This window comes from Pangasianodon hypophthalmus, chromosome 13, assembly GCF_027358585.1.
Source record: "Pangasianodon hypophthalmus isolate fPanHyp1 chromosome 13, fPanHyp1.pri, whole genome shotgun sequence".
Taxonomy (NCBI): Eukaryota; Metazoa; Chordata; class Actinopteri; order Siluriformes; family Pangasiidae; genus Pangasianodon; species Pangasianodon hypophthalmus.
In genome coordinates, this window is record NC_069722.1 from 6,002,304 (window position 1) to 6,020,237 (window position 17,934).

Here is a 17,934-nt window from a genome sequence, read left to right on the forward strand (position 1 = left end):
AAACATTTCCAGTTTCTTCATCAGTATTACTGTCTGCTGTGTCTCCACTTAACTTTCATCAAAGTGGAATTAAATAAGATTTATGTCCATTTATCCTGATAAATATCAGCCTTACTAATATGCCTTTATAATAAAAAAGGATGTGGCATTTTTCAGCAAAGGGTGAAGGCATCTCTTATGGCACTGTGGTTCTGCGAATTGGCTCGCAATGTCACCTTGAGGAGCCGAGTCAACTCATGACACGTTCCTAATCACACTTCACCTTCTTTCAGATTTCTCTCTGACACACAAACAAAATCTCAGAAACACAAACATTAGGTTATAAAATGTGACAGTTTATAAAATGTAAACATGCTTCTTCAACTACAATTATTTCAAAATATCACAAATCTAAAACCATTTGCTTGCAAGTACAGAAAGTCTTACACTGACCAGCATGTGATTAGCACAGGATTAATGTAAAGCCCCTAAACTGTGACTTGGTGCTTGTAGCAATATCCAGATTGTAGTTTTACTTAGTCTAAAGGCCATTTAAAAACTAACGTTGTTTTTTAAAAAGTCAATGTCAAGCATCTAGGTACATATACACTGATCAGCCATAACATTAAAACCACATGCTGAATATTATGTAGGTCCCCTTGTACCACCAAAACAGCTCTGACCCTTTAAGTCCTGTAAGTTGAGAGGTGGGGCCTCCATGGATCGGACTTGTTTGTCCAGCACATCCCACAGCTGCTTGATCGGATTGAGATCTGGGGAATCTGGAGGCCAAGTCAACACCTTGAACTCTTTGCATTGTTCATCAAACCATTCCTGAGCAATCTCTGCAGTGTGGCAGGGCGCATTATCCTGCTGAAAGAGGCCACTGCTATTACGGGATACTGTTGCCATGAAGGGGTGTACTTGGTCTGCAACAGTGTTTAGGTAGGTGGTACATGTCAAAGTAACATCCACATGAATGCCAGGACCCAAGGTTTCCCAGCAGAACATTGCCCAGAGCATCACACTGCCTCCGTCAGCTTGCCTTCTTCCTAAAGTGCATCATGATATCATCTCTTCCCATACACACCTGGCCACAAAAATAAAACATGATTCTTCAGACCAGGCCACCTTCTTTCACTGGTCCTCCATGGTCCAGTTCTGATGCTCATGTGCCCATTGTAGACGCTTTTGGCGGTGGACAGGGGTCGGCATGGTCACTCTGACCGGTACAGCCCCATACACAGCAAGCTGCATTGCACTGTGTGTTTCTATCATAGCCAGCATTAACCTTTTCAGCAATTTGTGCTACAATAGCTCTTCTGTGGGATCAGACCAGACGAGCTAGCCGTTACTCCCCAAGCTCATCAATGAGCCTTAGGCACCCATGACCCTGTCGCCGGTTCACCGGTTGTCTTTCCTTGGACCACTTTTGGTCCAAGGAAAGACCACTGCATACCAGGAACACCCCACAAGACCTGCCGTTCTGGAGATGCTCTGACCCAGTCGTCTAGCCATCAAATTTGGCCCTTGTCAGAGTCGCTCAGATCCTTACCCTTGCCCATTTTTCCTGCTTCCAACACATCAACTCCAAGAATATATCCCACCCCTTGACAAGTGTCATTGTAAAGAGATAATCAATGTTATTCACCTATCAGTGGTTTTAATGTTATGGCTGATTGGTGTATATATATATGCTGTATATCTAATGTTCACTATAAACATAAAATGTATAGGTTTTATAAAACATCTGTTACACAAGAGTTGTACATAATTACATTTAGTAATTGCAGTAGTCCATATTTAACATCACTTCTGATTTGTTCTCTGTTAAGTTACAGTCCTCTGGGTTCCCATTGTACAGAAGAACAATCCTGCCTGAGTCTATTAACAACAGCCATCATTCCTGTACCATAACTTAATTTCCATTTTTGCATTCTGTTTGTAGGTGGCAAGAGTTTAATTTACAATGATGCTAGATCAGTCAACAAATAAATACCACACATGTGGTTGAGTAAAATCTAGCCTTCATTTAAAATGTATGTCTCTTTATTCTTATTTCAGCCATTTGTATTTGCTTCTGCTCGTCTGGATAGTCTGGCGTTGTGACATTGTTTGATGGGAGCATTTACTTAGCATGTAAAAATGACTTGTATACAGTATTAAAGGTGAAATGTCAGTATCATCTTTAACACCTCACACATTAGTAGACGTCTTTAAAATGTCAAACAGCATAATCTACATTTTGAGACCATATAAGTGGCAAGTTTCACAATTCTGTGGTGTTAAGACATCGAGACATAAAGTTTGAATCCTCAGTAAGGTTAAACAGAGACAACTTTTATATATTATTTATATCTTTAAGCAATATTCTGGTGTAAAACCTCTCATATAATGACAAACAATACTAATTTTGCAACAAACGTCCAATCTAAACATATACTCCTATGGTCTTGATTTGTGTTACATTCTCAAATTCATTATGTATTTTATTTATAACTATATTGAATGATGCTGTGTGTTATAAAGTCCTACACTGCTGATCATATCTACTTCATATAATAAAATGCTTTTGTGTGCAACTTTTGTTCATTTCTATCCATCATTGTGTCAATTCTTGCTTAACTGCCTTTTAACACATTCCCAGAACCTGTTTTTTTTTCACATGCTAGCTCTTTAGCCTGTCAGCATTTGGCTCAAGAATCCTCAGATCCACTTATTCTATATACCATATACTATTACAAAATGGCAAGTAAAGTAACACTAATGAACATCCTTTAAACAGTACATTATCAGGCACTTAATGAGTATTTGAATGTAAATAAAATTAGATGTTAAATTACAAGAAACACTTAATTTAAAAAAAAAAAAAAAATCTCGATCAAAAAATCTTGTGTCAAATGTCAGGTCTTAAAAATCCCAGTCTGGCAACATTGCCTCTATTTTTAAGGAAACTTAAAAACATCTCTGACCACATAATGCAACTCTCTTCTAGCAAAACAGGAAACAGCAAGAGTTCATAGTGATAGATCAGTCACAGCCAGCTCTACTCTAAAGCCTGTCTGGAAGCCCTGGCTACGGAGACGCCACATCTGCTTTGAGCAACACTCTCGAAAAGCACAGACTCTGTGGGATCTTGTGTCTGGACGTTACATGGCTCATGGGTGCCATCAGCGTGGTTCTTTGGGAGGGAGTTCGGGAGCCGGGCTGCTCCTGCTCCTGCTCCTCTCAATCCACCTGGGCAGGACGTCTTCAGAATCTAGGATCACTACGGAGCAGGGTCTGGAGGGTTTCAGACTTTACCCAGGCGCTCGGACACAGTTTTGATGGGGATTCCTCGGCGTGTAACCTTCACATGGATGAAGAGCGTAGCTGGAGAGAGGCTCGAGCCGTCTGCTTTCAACAGGTGAACGTGACGGTAACCTGGTGAAGATGGACACAAAAACACAACATATAATGAGTTTTTTACAGTAATTCTGAGCAATGGTTTTTTATGAAATTCTCCTGAAGTTTTGTATTTATTAAAGAAATACACGTGATATGTTTTATCTGTTTATAGTTACATTTAACGTTGTGGAATGTCTGAGAAGTTAGTCCCTGTTATCACTTATGGTATAGCAGCTATAAACAGTCATTCCCTCATCTGAAGAGGGCAGAAAACTTAAAGTTACAGCTTTACCTCTGACTGCTGCAAAGCACTGACACTGGAGACTCCTTCCAAAAATTCTGTCTCCTTACAGAAAACCTCACCATGTGATTTGTCTTGCAGTCAGCACTACTGTCAGAGTTGCTGTTAAAGAATATTAATCAACACTTTCTGACCAATTAGGATAGAAAATTCAACAGACCTTTGGTATAAATTGTATTAATATTTCTTCTGAATTGTCAAGTCAAATTTCAGATGCTTTGAGCATCTGTTAAATAAATAAAAAAATAATTTATGCTTACTATGGAAATATTTAGGTTCTGAGAAACCAGGTTCTATAATTTAAAGGTTCAGTTTGTTACGTTCAAATATGTATCCTGAGCTCTAATAAACATCTAAATTTAAAGACACCTTAGAAAAACTGTGTTTCATAAAACTGACATGCATTGGATCTGACTAGTTTCTTCAATTCAGGCTTCGATCTACATTTTTCTGGCCCAGAAATAGGCCCCGCCCCCCAGCTTGAACAGAGCTGCTCAGATCTGCCTCTTTTCCTTAAAAGGCAACTCATGAAGTATACATAGTTTCACCTGAGTAACTGAGGTATTAAAAGGGTGTTAAAATGACAAACTGCTTCTTTAAATTAGGTTTTAAAAAAAAAACGTATTTTTAGCACAACATTATTGTACATCTTAAAAATATCACCTTACAGGAAAAAAAAACACAAGCACGCACCTATGCGTAGACTGTTGAAGGGTAAGGTGAACTGGCCAACAAAGTCGTTCTTGCTCGTGTGGTCATGATCCTCCACCACAAAGCGCACCAGCGCTAGCTCAGGTACCTGCAGCTGAAAGCTCAGCGTGCAATCCCAGCGTGGATTAAAACCTGCAGTGACAAAATACACATCGTGTTGTGTGTTAATCCTCAGGGTCATTAAGGGACTCAGAGGATATCTGATAGTATGAGGTATCAGTGCTTGCTCAATAACTTCACCATTAAGGTTTGATGGACATTCAAAGGTGGTGAAGCAGATGCCTGGAATACGATACTAAAGCCCTGAGATTTGGTGTCACTTCCACATCACTGATGAACAGCCATCATGACAGGAGCGCCAAGTGACATAAGCAACAGATGCATAGTCATGTGAAAGTGCCAGATTTGCAGTATAACATACAGTATATGAGCATATTATAATTAGTTATATTAAACATGAAGCTAAGGGGTGAATTAGAGATCCACTGTGTGGCGTATAAAGAGTGTCTGGTGTAGAAGGTTTTGCCCTTCTTGTCATCTCATTATTTAAATATGTACTATAATATTTTGAAAATTTATTGGAGAACACACTTTTATTAAAATTGACTTCAGCTGACATTATTTATAGGCTACTTTAATTATGCTAATAACTATAAAGCACAATAAATGTAATAACTTAGATAATGGTGGTTTGTGATTTCCACCATTGTAACTATAAAATAAGAAAAATTGTGGACCCACTAGCTATGCTTCATGGACCTCATGGTTTGAGAACCATTACTACAGACAACAGTAATTTCTTTAAAAAAAATTATAAAGGGTTTAGTCAATGATTCTGATGTAAAAAAAACCCAAATCCATCCAAATGCAGTACTCCTTTCCGTATTCCTTCTAAAGCCGCGTCTCTTTAAAACACATGCTCCTGGACTGCTGAGGCTCAAACCCCTGAAAGATGGACTTTGGTCATTCACGTCATTTTCTTTTTTTTCCTCCCATTTTACAGAACCTGTGATGCCCCCAGAGACCAGACATTTTTTAAATTCTCTGAGCAGATATTTGACTGAAGCTGCTGAAGAAATTACAACTATTACAGTGTCCTGCCCTAGAAATTGCTGACCAAACTTTTAAAAGCCAAACAACTTTGACTCAGCATATAGACCATTTGGAGAAAAGGAGAGCCGTACCATTGTTGTTGATGCGGTGAGTTTTGGCACGGGCCTTATCAATAGACACTCCATGGATCTCCACCCAAACTTGGGGGTCCACGATGGAGTTGGGTTTGTCTGTGTTAATCTTGGGTAACTGCTGGGCAGAAATCACCTGCAAACGACACAAGATAGTAGACAACCTTATCAACCTCGTGAAACCAAGTGGTAGGAACATGAGTAAGAATATTAATAAAAGAAAGGGCTTAAAAATACTTCAAAAAGGATAAAAACACTAAATATAGAAATAGTATGACAGGTGTGGTGGGTGATATGACAATATATTATCATTGCAACAATAAATTACTTTATGATCATAAAATTATGGTGTCAAATCCTACTGTAAGCACTGAAATTAAAAACAGTATGTCTGTGTCTCTTTTAACTTGTTCACAAACCTCAGTATTAATATTGTGGTTTATACTCTAATCATACTGTGTAAATGTTGCTGACCCGTATGGTAAGTTGAGTGGGTATGTGTCCAGGGCCTCCGCCGGTGTTCTCGGGGTTGAAGTTGGAATTTGGCTGACACAGGAAGTCTGGTTTCAGTACGTAGCCACATCGCCCGTTGGGCAGGAAACGACCCCGGTTCAGATCCATCTGCTCCCCTGGTGTCTGGAAGTTCAGAGCCACTGGAAAGGAATGAGAAAGAATCATCATGCAAATTATCCTATTCGTCCTCTATTCTGCTTGGCCTCTAGCAAATGTAAAAGGTATTGCTTTCAGGTAGGTGGTTTAGGAGGTGTGGAGCGAGTCTTACCCATCTGACATCCTCCATTCCACATGTCCTGTGGGTCGTAGTTAGAGGACTGCAGCCTCTGGCCTGATGGGTAAATCCGGCTCAGCTGTCTACTGTTGTGTCTCACAAAAAGCTTTCCTGTAGAAGGTACACATACACAAACACACACAAACACATTCTATAAACGCACCGTCTTTTTCTCACAGTCATTCCTAACATATTATCCTAGAATTTTTTTTTACGATATAAAAATAATTTTAGGGGAGAATATTAAATATCCCATTACACAACATAAACTGTGTTATGTGGGGATGTGAAGACAGTTTTTTTATTCCACGTGTCTCACCTGAGTCTTTGATATGCTTGAGGGCTTCATTCTCAGAGAAAGACGACATCTCACTGGGGGGTCTCTGACTGGCCGCTTCGAATCCAGGAAACGGCACACTGCGGCAATACACCACCAGCTCAGACAGCTCGGGACTTATCTTAGAAGAGTTCGCTGGCTAAAAAGCAAGAAAACACATACACACCTACATTTATTCATCACTTTCTTCACTGAGACATGAGGTGGATGTAGGAGCAAACTCCAGGCCCACCATGCATTATGCCTGGGCTTGATTAAATTAATCAAATAGGCCTATTTCACATACAGAGACCTATATATAATTTTTCTAGGGATGTTTTGATACTGATCCCAGTATCGGGTATCGGGTATCGGGTATCAGGTATCGATCCGATACCATGCTTATTTACTCATACTCGTTAAAAAACACTCTGTGATGCAAGCCTAGTGTACATCATCACGCTAATGAACAGACGACACGAAATGACAACACGAAATCAGGACATCGGAGAAGTAACTTCTGAAATCTAGTCTAAATTTTATGCTCATTATTAATAACCATCAGGCTGTAATGTTGTGTCATTTAGCACATTAATCTGTTTTTTTTAAAGGCTTACACGCATCAAACAGGTGATTTTAATACCCAAAAAATATGTATTTCTTTAAAAAAACACAACAATTAAAAAATTACAACTAAGAAAAGCCGGAGGACAATATAAACATTTTTACACAGTGGGGGTGCGACACATATTGGTTCTTCCACTAATGCTTGAAAATGATTTACCTGGTTTCCACACTTACTTTACAAATGACCTTAGAAAGATATAATTTATGTTAATGTTCAAGCTAAAAAAAAAAAAAACAGCTAGGTTAATGGTTAAACAGTTAAAAACCATCCCAAACTCACGTAACCGCACTGCAAAAATTATATTATACCAAGTAAATATATTTTGAATAAAGGCAAATTTATCTACTATTTCTTATTATTTCTTCTTATTATAACAATATTATAAATCCAATATGAGATTATTCAGCCTGTTTTAAAATGCTTTTAAAATTTTCTTATTTTGCTTAAAATTGCTTAAAATACTTAAAATTATTTGCCAATAGAAAAAAACAATTCAAGTTAGAAATTAGTAAAAAAAAAAAAAGTGTCTACACTAAGATTTTAATAATCATATATTTGTTTTATTGAAATTTTATAGGAAATACTAGACGGAAATACTCGACTATATCCAAGATATTTCCACGTGCTACAATTTCATTTTTTGCAGTGCAGCTACATACAGACATGTAGGAGCATCCTTACACAAGCACATCCACAGACTACTGAGCATTCACACCAAGGTGCCTTTGGACTACAGTAACACCAGCACACGACTCACTTTCCCAGGCTCCTTCTTGCTGGGGCTCTTGTTGCTGCCCCCGATCTCCTCATCTGAGCTGGATGAGAAACTGGCTGAGCTGCCTATCTTTTCCATCTGACCAGTCAGCTTCTTTGACTTCACCAGGATCCGGCCTTTCAGCTCCTGAAAACACAAACGGGAGGTTTGAGGGGCAATAGAGTGATCGTTACTGCAGAACTGACAGAAATTTACCAGACACTCAAATGGTTTTGACCAAGTGTGGAAAGTTAAATGATATTTAAGCTTACATTGGCAACAATAACAAACCTCTTAAAATACTAGCGTGGTTAGGTTTTTAAAAATGGATAAAATACTGTATGATGTCAATTGCAACATCAAGTGCCATAAAAGGGAAAGCTAATTAAAGAAAATTAAAGAAGGTTTAGATTAGACGTTGATTGTCTTTAATAGTTGTGATGATCACGTTAATTTAATCTCTCTGTCAATTTGTTTTAATTTGCTTCCACCCACATTTCCTGGGTGCCAATTATGAATGCTGTTGGAGTTGTTACTAAGACTTGCAGCAGAATTGTGGAAAATTCACGCAATTATTTTATTATATACTGTATTATACCACATCATTGTTGAATTCTCAAATTTGATTGATCAGAAGGTGTTGATTAACTTAGTGCCAGCAATAGTGCAAGGCAAATCACAGGTATATGTTAATGCGTTATGTCTAATACGTTATCGTTTCTATAGCAACAGCTGATTGAGAGGGACTTGTATGGTAGATGATCACTTAATTTACAGCTAATATGAAACAAAAAAAATTATTTAACAGAGAAGGTTTTCTATAAGGAGATGTTTAGTTGTTTGAGCACTTTGTAACAGTCAGAGATAAAGCTGTATCTTTAAGTTTTACACCACAAGAAAGTCTTAAAGATGGAGGACTTTGTGGTTTCTTGAGGACAGTCTGGAATTTTTGATGAAATTGCAGCTTATTTAATAAATAAGTTGTAAGTGATGCCAATTTGACAGGAATAAGAGGAATAAAACGCTTCAGGATGTGCTCTTATAGGAAAATAATCAACTTTGCTCTGGTAATGTGACTTTGCTTCACATCACAGCATACCCAGTCGCAGTTTATTCCTCACATAAAATATTTATAGTGAATTTATTACTGCTCCAAAATGCATCACATCTTTTTTTGGCTACAATGATTTTGTCAGATAGTATTACCAGACTTAATACAGCTCTGCGCCCAGGGAGAAGATTATGCACAGGAAAAAAAGTACTTAAGTTCAATGTGTAAATAGGGGATAAGTAAGACACACCTTTGTTCTGGACAAGCTTTGCATTGCATTGTAACTGTCTGTACTGTACCGTCTGCAATATTTCAATATTAACACATCACTGTGAGCATTTAACTCAACACGTAATATAGCCCATAGCGCAGTTACAAGCAGAACGAAAAAGAGAGAGAGAGAGAGAGAGAGAGAGAGGGTGTAACCTCTGGTGAGGGCAGTTGATTGAGTGTCTGGTCGCTGAGAGGTTTGGTAAGGAGAGCTGAACCGAGGATAGAGCGCAGGTGCTGAGCCATGACAGCCTGCTGCTCCACAGAGCAATGATTCTCCACAGACAAGATCAGAGGATACGGAGATGCCTAGACAGACAGAGAGAGAGGGGGGGGGGGGGGGAGGGGGAGAGAGAGAGAGAGAGAGAGAGAGACATAAGCACCTGTATTCGTTCTGTTTTGACTGCCGCAGACTTTTGAAACTGTAAATGCTGGTCTCACCTTGAAGGCATACTGAGCAATAGTTTCAATCACCTCCTTAAAAGCTACTTTAGAGGTGAGTGTGTGTCCATGGTAGATCACAGGGTCCCCTTTATCACCGTCCCAGCAGTCCAATTCAACACAGCGGCAGCCCTGATTCAAAGCCCTGAGAACGCGAGCACACACACACAAACACACACACACACACACACACACGGTTTATCTACAGCATTGAAAGTTTGATTGTGTGAGGTCCACTGATCATATGGCATTCTGTTTATATACCGTATATGGGAATATGATAGACAAGTAGTATGAGTATGTGTGTGTGCGTGTGTGTGTGTGTGTGTGTGTGCGTGAGGTACCTGATGTAAGGCTCCGTGCTGCTCTCTCCAGTCACCTGGTCTTAAGCGAGACAGGTGTTGTGTTTATACGTGTGTGTGTGTGTGTGTGTGTGTGTGTATGTACCTGATGTAAGGCTTGTGCTGCTCTCTCCAGTCACCTGGTCTTTAGTGAGGTAGGTGTTGTGTTTATGTGTGTGTGCGCGTGTGTATGTACCTGATGTAAGGCTTGTGCTGCTCTCTCCAGTCACCTGGTCTTTAGTGAGGTAGGTGGTGTGTTTATGTGTGTGTGCGCGTGTGTGTGTATTTTATGTAAGGCTTGTGCTGCTCTCTCCAGTCACCTGGTCTTTAGTGGGACAGGTGTTGTGTTTATACGTGTGTGTGTGCATGTGTGTGTGAGTGTGTGTGTGTACCTGATGTAAGGCTCCGTGCTGCTTTCTCCCGTCACCTGGTCTTTAGTGAGGTAGGTGTTGTGAGAGGAAGAGATATAGTAGTGGGCCAGCGGCCGGCTCATGTCCTGATACACACGTGTGTGATCAGGGTTGAACACGTCATTTTCATTTGACAGCATGTACATGGTGAAGCCGTTCTGAGTCATGAACAGGTTCTTCTGGGCTGAACAACACATGAGAGGATTCTTAACAACAACAACAGTAAGACACCCAAAGCTCACAGCTTCACCAGTTTCCTGCACTGCTTCCGTGAAACCTTCTTACCAGAACACAATAATCATTTTCCTCCTGTGTGTGTTCGAGGAATAACATAATTGTAATAATGTAATTACAAACTATGTCGTAACCTTTTCATTACATTACAGGATGACAAGACATTTTGTTATGTTTCCAGATGTTCCTTCAATATCACAAGTAACAAAAAGGGCCAACTGCCGATTCCCAATAAAATTCCATTTTTTATTTATTAAAAAGAAATCACACTTCATACCTTTTATCCATATATAGTCATAATTAATAGTAATATTTAACCATTTTATCCATTTATAGTCACATTTAACAGCTTTGTACATGGTTTATGTTCTGCCACATTTGTAGGTGTGTGTGTGTGTATGTGTGTGTATACCCCAGTCGTTGAACTCGTAGGTATGGATGAGTTTTTGTGCATGGGCCAGTGTGGCACCCTCGCCCTGATCACCCAGGAAGTCCCGCAGCTCCAGTGTGGAGAGCACACAGCCGTTACTGGAGTAATGGCGAAACACAGCGTCCAGCTCAGGCCGTCGCATCAGCTCCCGACAAAACTCCTCAATCTCCACAGGGTCCAAGCGGTTATCATGGGAGCGGTCACACTTCTACACAAAACGCAGAACAAGAGATAGACCAAGCAGGCATGAACACAGCACAGTTGTTATCAGAAATGATAATGTATTAGAACCAGCGCATTGATACCGTATGTAGAAAATTAATCAACACCGTCTGACCAATCAGAATCAAGAATTCAACAGCACTGTGGTATAGCACGTTTGAACACACACACACACACACACACACACACACACATACATACAGAATCATGTGAACACTCTTTTGGAGCCTCTCATAATTGAAAACACACTGAAGACAAACACTGCAGCAAAAAGGTTTTGAAATCAAATTCTATTTTCAATAATAACTGCAGCCATACTGACCAGCTGTATACACACACACACACACACACACGCACACACACGCACCCACAGACACACACACAGACAAACCTTGAAGAGTGTGCGTGCATATTGCTCATTCAGGTCTATATTGATCATCTGGAGTAGGTGCTGGACCTCGTCATAACTCATCTTTCCATCCTGGTTCAGATCGGCTCGTCTCAGATAGCTTCGGATCCAAGTGTCAAAAGTTAAGGATGTAAACACACACACACCAGACCATTTGCTGCTTACAAATCCACTCTCTTACACACATTTCAGTTCAATATGCTTCTACAGTACAATGCTCAGAGAATAATCTAAAAACACTTTTACTTGTACTCATTTCTTGAGGTTTAACCAAAAAAAAATAATAAATACAGGGCTTTAATCCGGTACAGATCTAAACTAAATAAAGATGTTACACGATATGACTCCTCTCTGGTTAGCTTTAAGAAGTAGTTTGTAATTTCCTCAGCTTCCTGTGAGGGGAACTGCAACTGCAGGGAAAACATCAGAAGCATTCCCGTCCCCTGTCCCAACTGGAAAACTCTGTATGCCGTAAGTACACTTTTAGCGGAAAGGGATGAAGTTAGTTTCAGCTGGAGGAAGTCATTTCTAGGCCAGAAAAAATGTAAACACAAGTCTGAAATGAAACCCAGCAAACCATTTTTGTTTAGCAGAATATTTTCTGAAAGTTAAATGTCTAGAAACAAGTTGTCTGGGTTTAGGGTGAATGTGTTTATATAATGTTCATAAATAGGAACTTTATTGCATGTGTTTCTATAACATTAGTTAACATTACAACAATGTTTAAAGCAAACCATGACTACTTAACGTTTTCAGAACATTGCAGAGATGTTAGTTTTTTAACATTAAAGGCTAACATTGGCAGAAACTGTCAAATAGGTAACTGAGCACTCTAATAACGTTGGCTGGAAAGATCAATTGCATAACAATATTTTACATAACAGACTTTGAAATTATGCAAATATTGTGGCTCTAGAAATAGTTTTAAAATTCACAAACTGCACCTTTAATCATATTCAACGATGTAAGTGGAGAGTTTTATACCTGGCTTTAAGACAAGGCCCTGAAACCACAGCTTCAGCAGACCCTAAAGCATTTCACTGCACACGTGGCAAGTCCCTGTGTGTTTATCTGACTGCAAAGCAGTGGAAAAGCCAGGGGCTGGACTTTCGCTTGCTACAGAACTAAAGTCAATTTCACAAACCAGCCTGCCTGATTGCAACACTGGTCACATACGCAAGAAAAACAGATAAACCTGCGAGCAGCTACAAACTGAAAGTAAAGCTGAAGGATATTGATCGAGCTTCTCCTTCTGGCTCATGTTGGCGACACGGTCTTTGAGAGTTCGGATGCCCCGAACCCAGCACTGCGCCTCCTCACGAGATGAGCAGCACAGGTCCAGACTCTTCCTCCCTCCACGAAACACCAGTGTGAAGCACTGAGAATCGGGGACGGAATCAGCGAGCCGACGCAGGCACTCGGACTGGCAGCCCTCCCGCACACACTCCACCTCCGTCACACAGACTGACAGAGAGAGGGGGAAAGAAGTGAACGGAACAGAAAAGTTGAAGTTGTGACATCAGAATATTTCAGACTTACTTACTGACATTGCTCGTTATTTACCGTAGTTAACGTTAACACACAGCTAGGTAGATATTCACTAGGATATGTACGTAGCTCACATTTGTCACACTTAGATACTTTCAGTAACAGAATCTCTGTCATTTATTTAACAGTAGCCAAACCTTTCAGTCATAATTTGTTCATCATTAAGTTAGCTAACTGATCTGCTTGCCATTGAGATCCTGTGGCACTTTAACGGAATAGCTAGGAAGGAAGCAGCGTGTGTGTGTGCGTGTGTGTGTGTGTGTGTGTGTGTGTCCTCATGGCTCATAATAGATGCCCCATCGCCCACCAGATCTGTTTAACAGCTGAGTTTCAACTTTCCTCACACTGCTGACTAAGTGCACAAATCTGATCCACAGTCAGTTGAGACAATCTCACTGTTCTTCATGAATCAGTTCATTCTTAATAAAGCTGGCCTCCAGTCTGTGGTAGCAGGGACTTCATCTTATTGGTTTAACCTAAAAAAAAGACAGCAGTGTTCTGCAACAATGAACTCTTTGAACTGTTGAAACTACAGAAAAAGAAAAATCCCATTATGCTCACTCACACAGAGACACACACAAAACACACACACACGCGATTCTCTGCTTTGATCCGAAGGCCTGAAGAGTGTAGTGTGTATGAATTCAGAAGCTTTATCCAGACATGCTACCATTGACGCCAGATGCATGGGTGCTCTGGAGTTTGAGCACACCCAATATTTCAGAATGAAATATCTCATATTTAGGCCAAATATGACTGTTGGGGTATAAAGCCAGTGAAAGCTTGTCATTTGAAGGCTGTGTTTCCAAATGCATACCAGTGTATATAGCACGGCATCTACGGTAACATGTAATCTATGGCAGCTTACAATTTTGACATAGCATTTAGTGCACTGGTATGTAGATTGAGACACAGCCTGTGACGGGAGCCAATGCATTCATTTAAAACATTATCTTACGGATTCAGATTTTCATAGCACCTGTCAGTGAACCAGCCAATCAGACTCAACATACTGCTACAGGTGTTGATTACCCAAACAGACCGGTTTTGAAAGGGCTATAATTTTATCCGAGCGCTGGGCCAATGTTGTCATGACATCATGTGTTTGTCAAGAGTATCCGGATGAATGAGGTGGCAAGTAAAATAAAAAAAAATTTATTCCTGGAATGTGTATGGGTAGTTTTCCAGTATGGCATTGTCACTGGAAATTACTACTACATAAATGATGTACTCATCATTTATGTATTCATGAGAAGTAGAGATCATATAGGTGTCACCTTTAAAAAAAAAAAAAAATTTAAACCCTTCAAACTCAACCCCCCCAACACACACACACACACATACACAAAACTGCAATTCTGCCCTCACTGTAGTCCTCAGCCCATATAGCAGAGAAGTCCAACAGACAAGGCGTTAATTTAATTTCCTCCATAAAACATGAAGGTACAATACAAGCAAACATGAGAGAGCTCAGTGAGCACAGCCTGGTGACTGAAACTGGTGTGTCTGTTCTCACTGAATACATATTGTGAAATCTCATAATAGCTTAAAACCTGATCGACACGTATGTATGCACAAGTAAACTGATAATTGCGAAACGTTAGTTCTATATGAGTTAGACACTAATTTGATTTCTTTTTAAAAACTCTACGTCATTGCTGTTTCTACAGTCACTTTGCAACAGGCCATCACTTTGTGTCGAAAGATTTATACTTACTGCTACATTGTTAGCATGGATTTGCTTTATTTGGGAGTTGACAATTGCACATAAGGAATAACTGAATTTGTATTGATATTGTATTGTATTATTAGTGTGAATTAGTGAAGTCACTCTGACCTAAGAATTGTGAACAGATCTAATTCACATTTGTAACACCTTCCCATAAAGGTGTCAGTGACAATGACAAACTGGCCTACATTTAGAGAAAGAGGAATGAAATGATTGCGGCAGCTGCCACAGCCTGAGGGACAACCATTCCAGTTAAACATAGCACTGCAAAGAACTCCTTTTTCCTTTCATTTTAGTGATTAGAGCTGCAGGATATATGATTTGGGAATTTCGGCACTCTCTCATAGAACTAGCCTTGAAATATATGAGGTAAATATATATTCATGTTATGCATAATTGTGTAGTGATATATTACTGGTAATATGTGGTTTGGGAAGCACCCCAATTAAGAAGGTACAATTATATCTGGTGCCATTATCGAGGTCTCCCAAGTATTACAAAAGTGTAATGAGGATAAAAACTCAATAATGCTTTCCATTTCATTAACCAAAAACTACACACTATAGTTTTAAGACCTTTAAAAGTGATTTAAATTAACTTCCTTTGGGTGTCTGATTGCGCTTTTATAGATTCATATGTTTCCATTTAAAAACAGACTCCTTGTCGTAAAAGCTGATTTGGATGAGCTCAGTTTATGATGTTACAGAAGCGGCTCAACAGTTATAAATCTATCACGTCTGATATGCCAGAGGATTAATGATAGGAAACCAGCTGCTGCTGGTGTTTTTTAAAATTGGAGAAGCACAGGTGCCTGTTATAAAACTATATCTAAATATATGTGTGCTCTGTTTTATCTGTAACATGTTGGTCTGGCCTTCAGTTTAATTCTCAGTCTCTTCTCATAAGTAAGAGAAGATCAGGTTGACAAAATTAGTAGTGTCTGCCATGTTGCAATAAAAAGCAGCTAAACTGCTAAGAAGGTAGTGACAGCTAGCTGGCTAGACCTTTAAATAAACAAAAAAATTCCACAGTGATTTATTTAAAATATTTGCCGATTACAAAGATAAAATACCAAGTTGTACAGGTTGTGTAAAACTGTTATTGATTCACTTGCTGACTGACTGCTGCAGCTGAGTCCTTCTTCTGCATGCTGATGTCAGTCATGTTCAGTATTGTTTCAATAATTACAAGGCTTTGCACATTTTTTTCTGCAAAACCCACCTACCCACACTCTCACTGACTCCCAGAGAGCTACGGCGTCCGGGTAGGACCCAAAATGACATATTAAAAGCCTGTTGTCCAATGAGCGTTACACTTTCCTCCCATTAAAACACAATGTAGTTGAATCTGACATAGGAGCCTATAGAAGCTCAGCTTCTCTGAGTTTCTAATAGCACTGTGTCTGGGGCTTCAAAGCAGATTTTCATGCAGGTTGTGCTATCCTCTAAAAAGTGTGTGTTATATGAACAAATAGCATTATACTGCGGTGAGACACTGGATCATTTGATTAGCTAAAATATTGAATTTCGCCATTCACATTTCTACATTTAATATAGGAACATTTCACTAAAATGCAAAAATGAAATGTTAAATATATATATATATTAAATGTAGAAATGTGAATGGCGAAATTCAATACTTTAGCTAATCAAATGAATTCAATGTCTCACTGCAGTGTAATGCTGTTTGTTCATATAACATTGATTCGCTTTGGAAGCCTGGCTTCCTATACTGTCTTAAAGCAATCCCCTGTGCTGAAAACTAGCTAATAATGTTGTGACGATTATTATGGTGGGCCCATATTTTGATATGTTTGACTGTTATTAATTAAATTCCTAAAAATATGCCGAGAATATTATTCAGATATTAAAATCGCACTCTAGACTTCCTGTGACAAACATGAGCTAGTTTACTTTAACTAGCCAGCTAGCTAGCCAGCACTTCTTCTTCTTCTTCTTGTAACTGTCAATGATTTGCAATATCTCTGATGTTATGCTATATTGTGACAGGATGGATTGCTGTTAAACAAGTTACTGAGAATATAAGGATGAAAATTGAGTCAGATACTGAAATTAGTTATCAAGCAAGCTTGCAAGTCAGCATGGCAGAAGGACAAGGGGACAATAGTTAATAGTTTCTTGGACAATGAGAACCAATATTAAATGATGTTTTAGTGAACATATATGATTTGTTAATGGTTTAGTCACATGTTCAGGCCTATTTTGTTTATGTTTATATCAGCCGCTTTGCTAGTAATGCAATGTGAGAGAAAGTGAGTTAAACAGATTGAGTCAAACAGATTGACAACCATGAGGCTGATCTGTCAGGTCCATGCAGATTACACGTCATGATCATGGTCAGTGCTGCAGAAAAGTAGTATTGGCTAATACATTTGAAATGGTAATTCTTGTCAGATCTGGTTTTCATTATGCTGACTCAACATCATCTGACTGACATGAAATTAATACTATACATCACCTAAATAGAGTTTACTGACCTCATTTAACCCCTTATTTCACACGAATTCTCAAAGGGCCACATAAATGCAATGGATTAAAATTAGAACTGGAAAATCATACGACCCCATCATTCCATCCTGAGTGTGCTAAGTGACGCAGAGGTGTGTTGGGTTGCTATGAACTGGCAATGGAGGCACATAAAAGTATGAAAAGCATGAGTGTGCATGTGTCAGAGAGAGTGTGTGTATGGGAAAGCTGTTAATATAATGTTACCTCTAACTTGCACATTTATTTTCCAGCATTAAACAACTCTGAAATGCGTGAAGATTAACTACAGTAGCAG

General features: G+C 39.2%; 1 protein-coding gene across 2 annotated transcripts in view; it reads right to left on the reverse strand.

Annotated features, from left to right (window-relative positions):
* Window positions 1-314: 314 nt before the first annotated feature.
* Window positions 315-17,934, reverse strand: part of plcd3a (phospholipase C, delta 3a) — a 38,942-nt gene continuing 21,322 nt past the window's right edge. The window contains exons 3-15 of one of the 2 annotated variants that reach the window (XM_026916955.3): window positions 13,091-13,319; window positions 11,838-11,967; window positions 11,207-11,432; window positions 10,543-10,744; window positions 9,810-9,954; window positions 9,525-9,677; window positions 8,051-8,194; window positions 6,669-6,825; window positions 6,344-6,460; window positions 6,037-6,215; window positions 5,563-5,698; window positions 4,361-4,510; window positions 315-3,402 (exon numbers count right to left, since the gene is read on the reverse strand). In XM_026916955.3, coding sequence (XP_026772756.1) covers window positions 3,272-3,402; window positions 4,361-4,510; window positions 5,563-5,698; window positions 6,037-6,215; window positions 6,344-6,460; window positions 6,669-6,825; window positions 8,051-8,194; window positions 9,525-9,677; window positions 9,810-9,954; window positions 10,543-10,744; window positions 11,207-11,432; window positions 11,838-11,967; window positions 13,091-13,319 — 2,099 coding nt within the window. In that variant the 3' untranslated portion in view covers window positions 315-3,271. Of the gene's footprint in view, window positions 3,403-4,360; window positions 4,511-4,618; window positions 4,709-5,562; window positions 5,699-6,036; window positions 6,216-6,343; window positions 6,461-6,668; window positions 6,826-8,050; window positions 8,195-9,524; window positions 9,678-9,809; window positions 9,955-10,542; window positions 10,745-11,206; window positions 11,433-11,837; window positions 11,968-13,090; window positions 13,320-17,934 lie in introns of those variants that run through there. The other variant, XR_008303265.1, reaches the window with a different exon arrangement.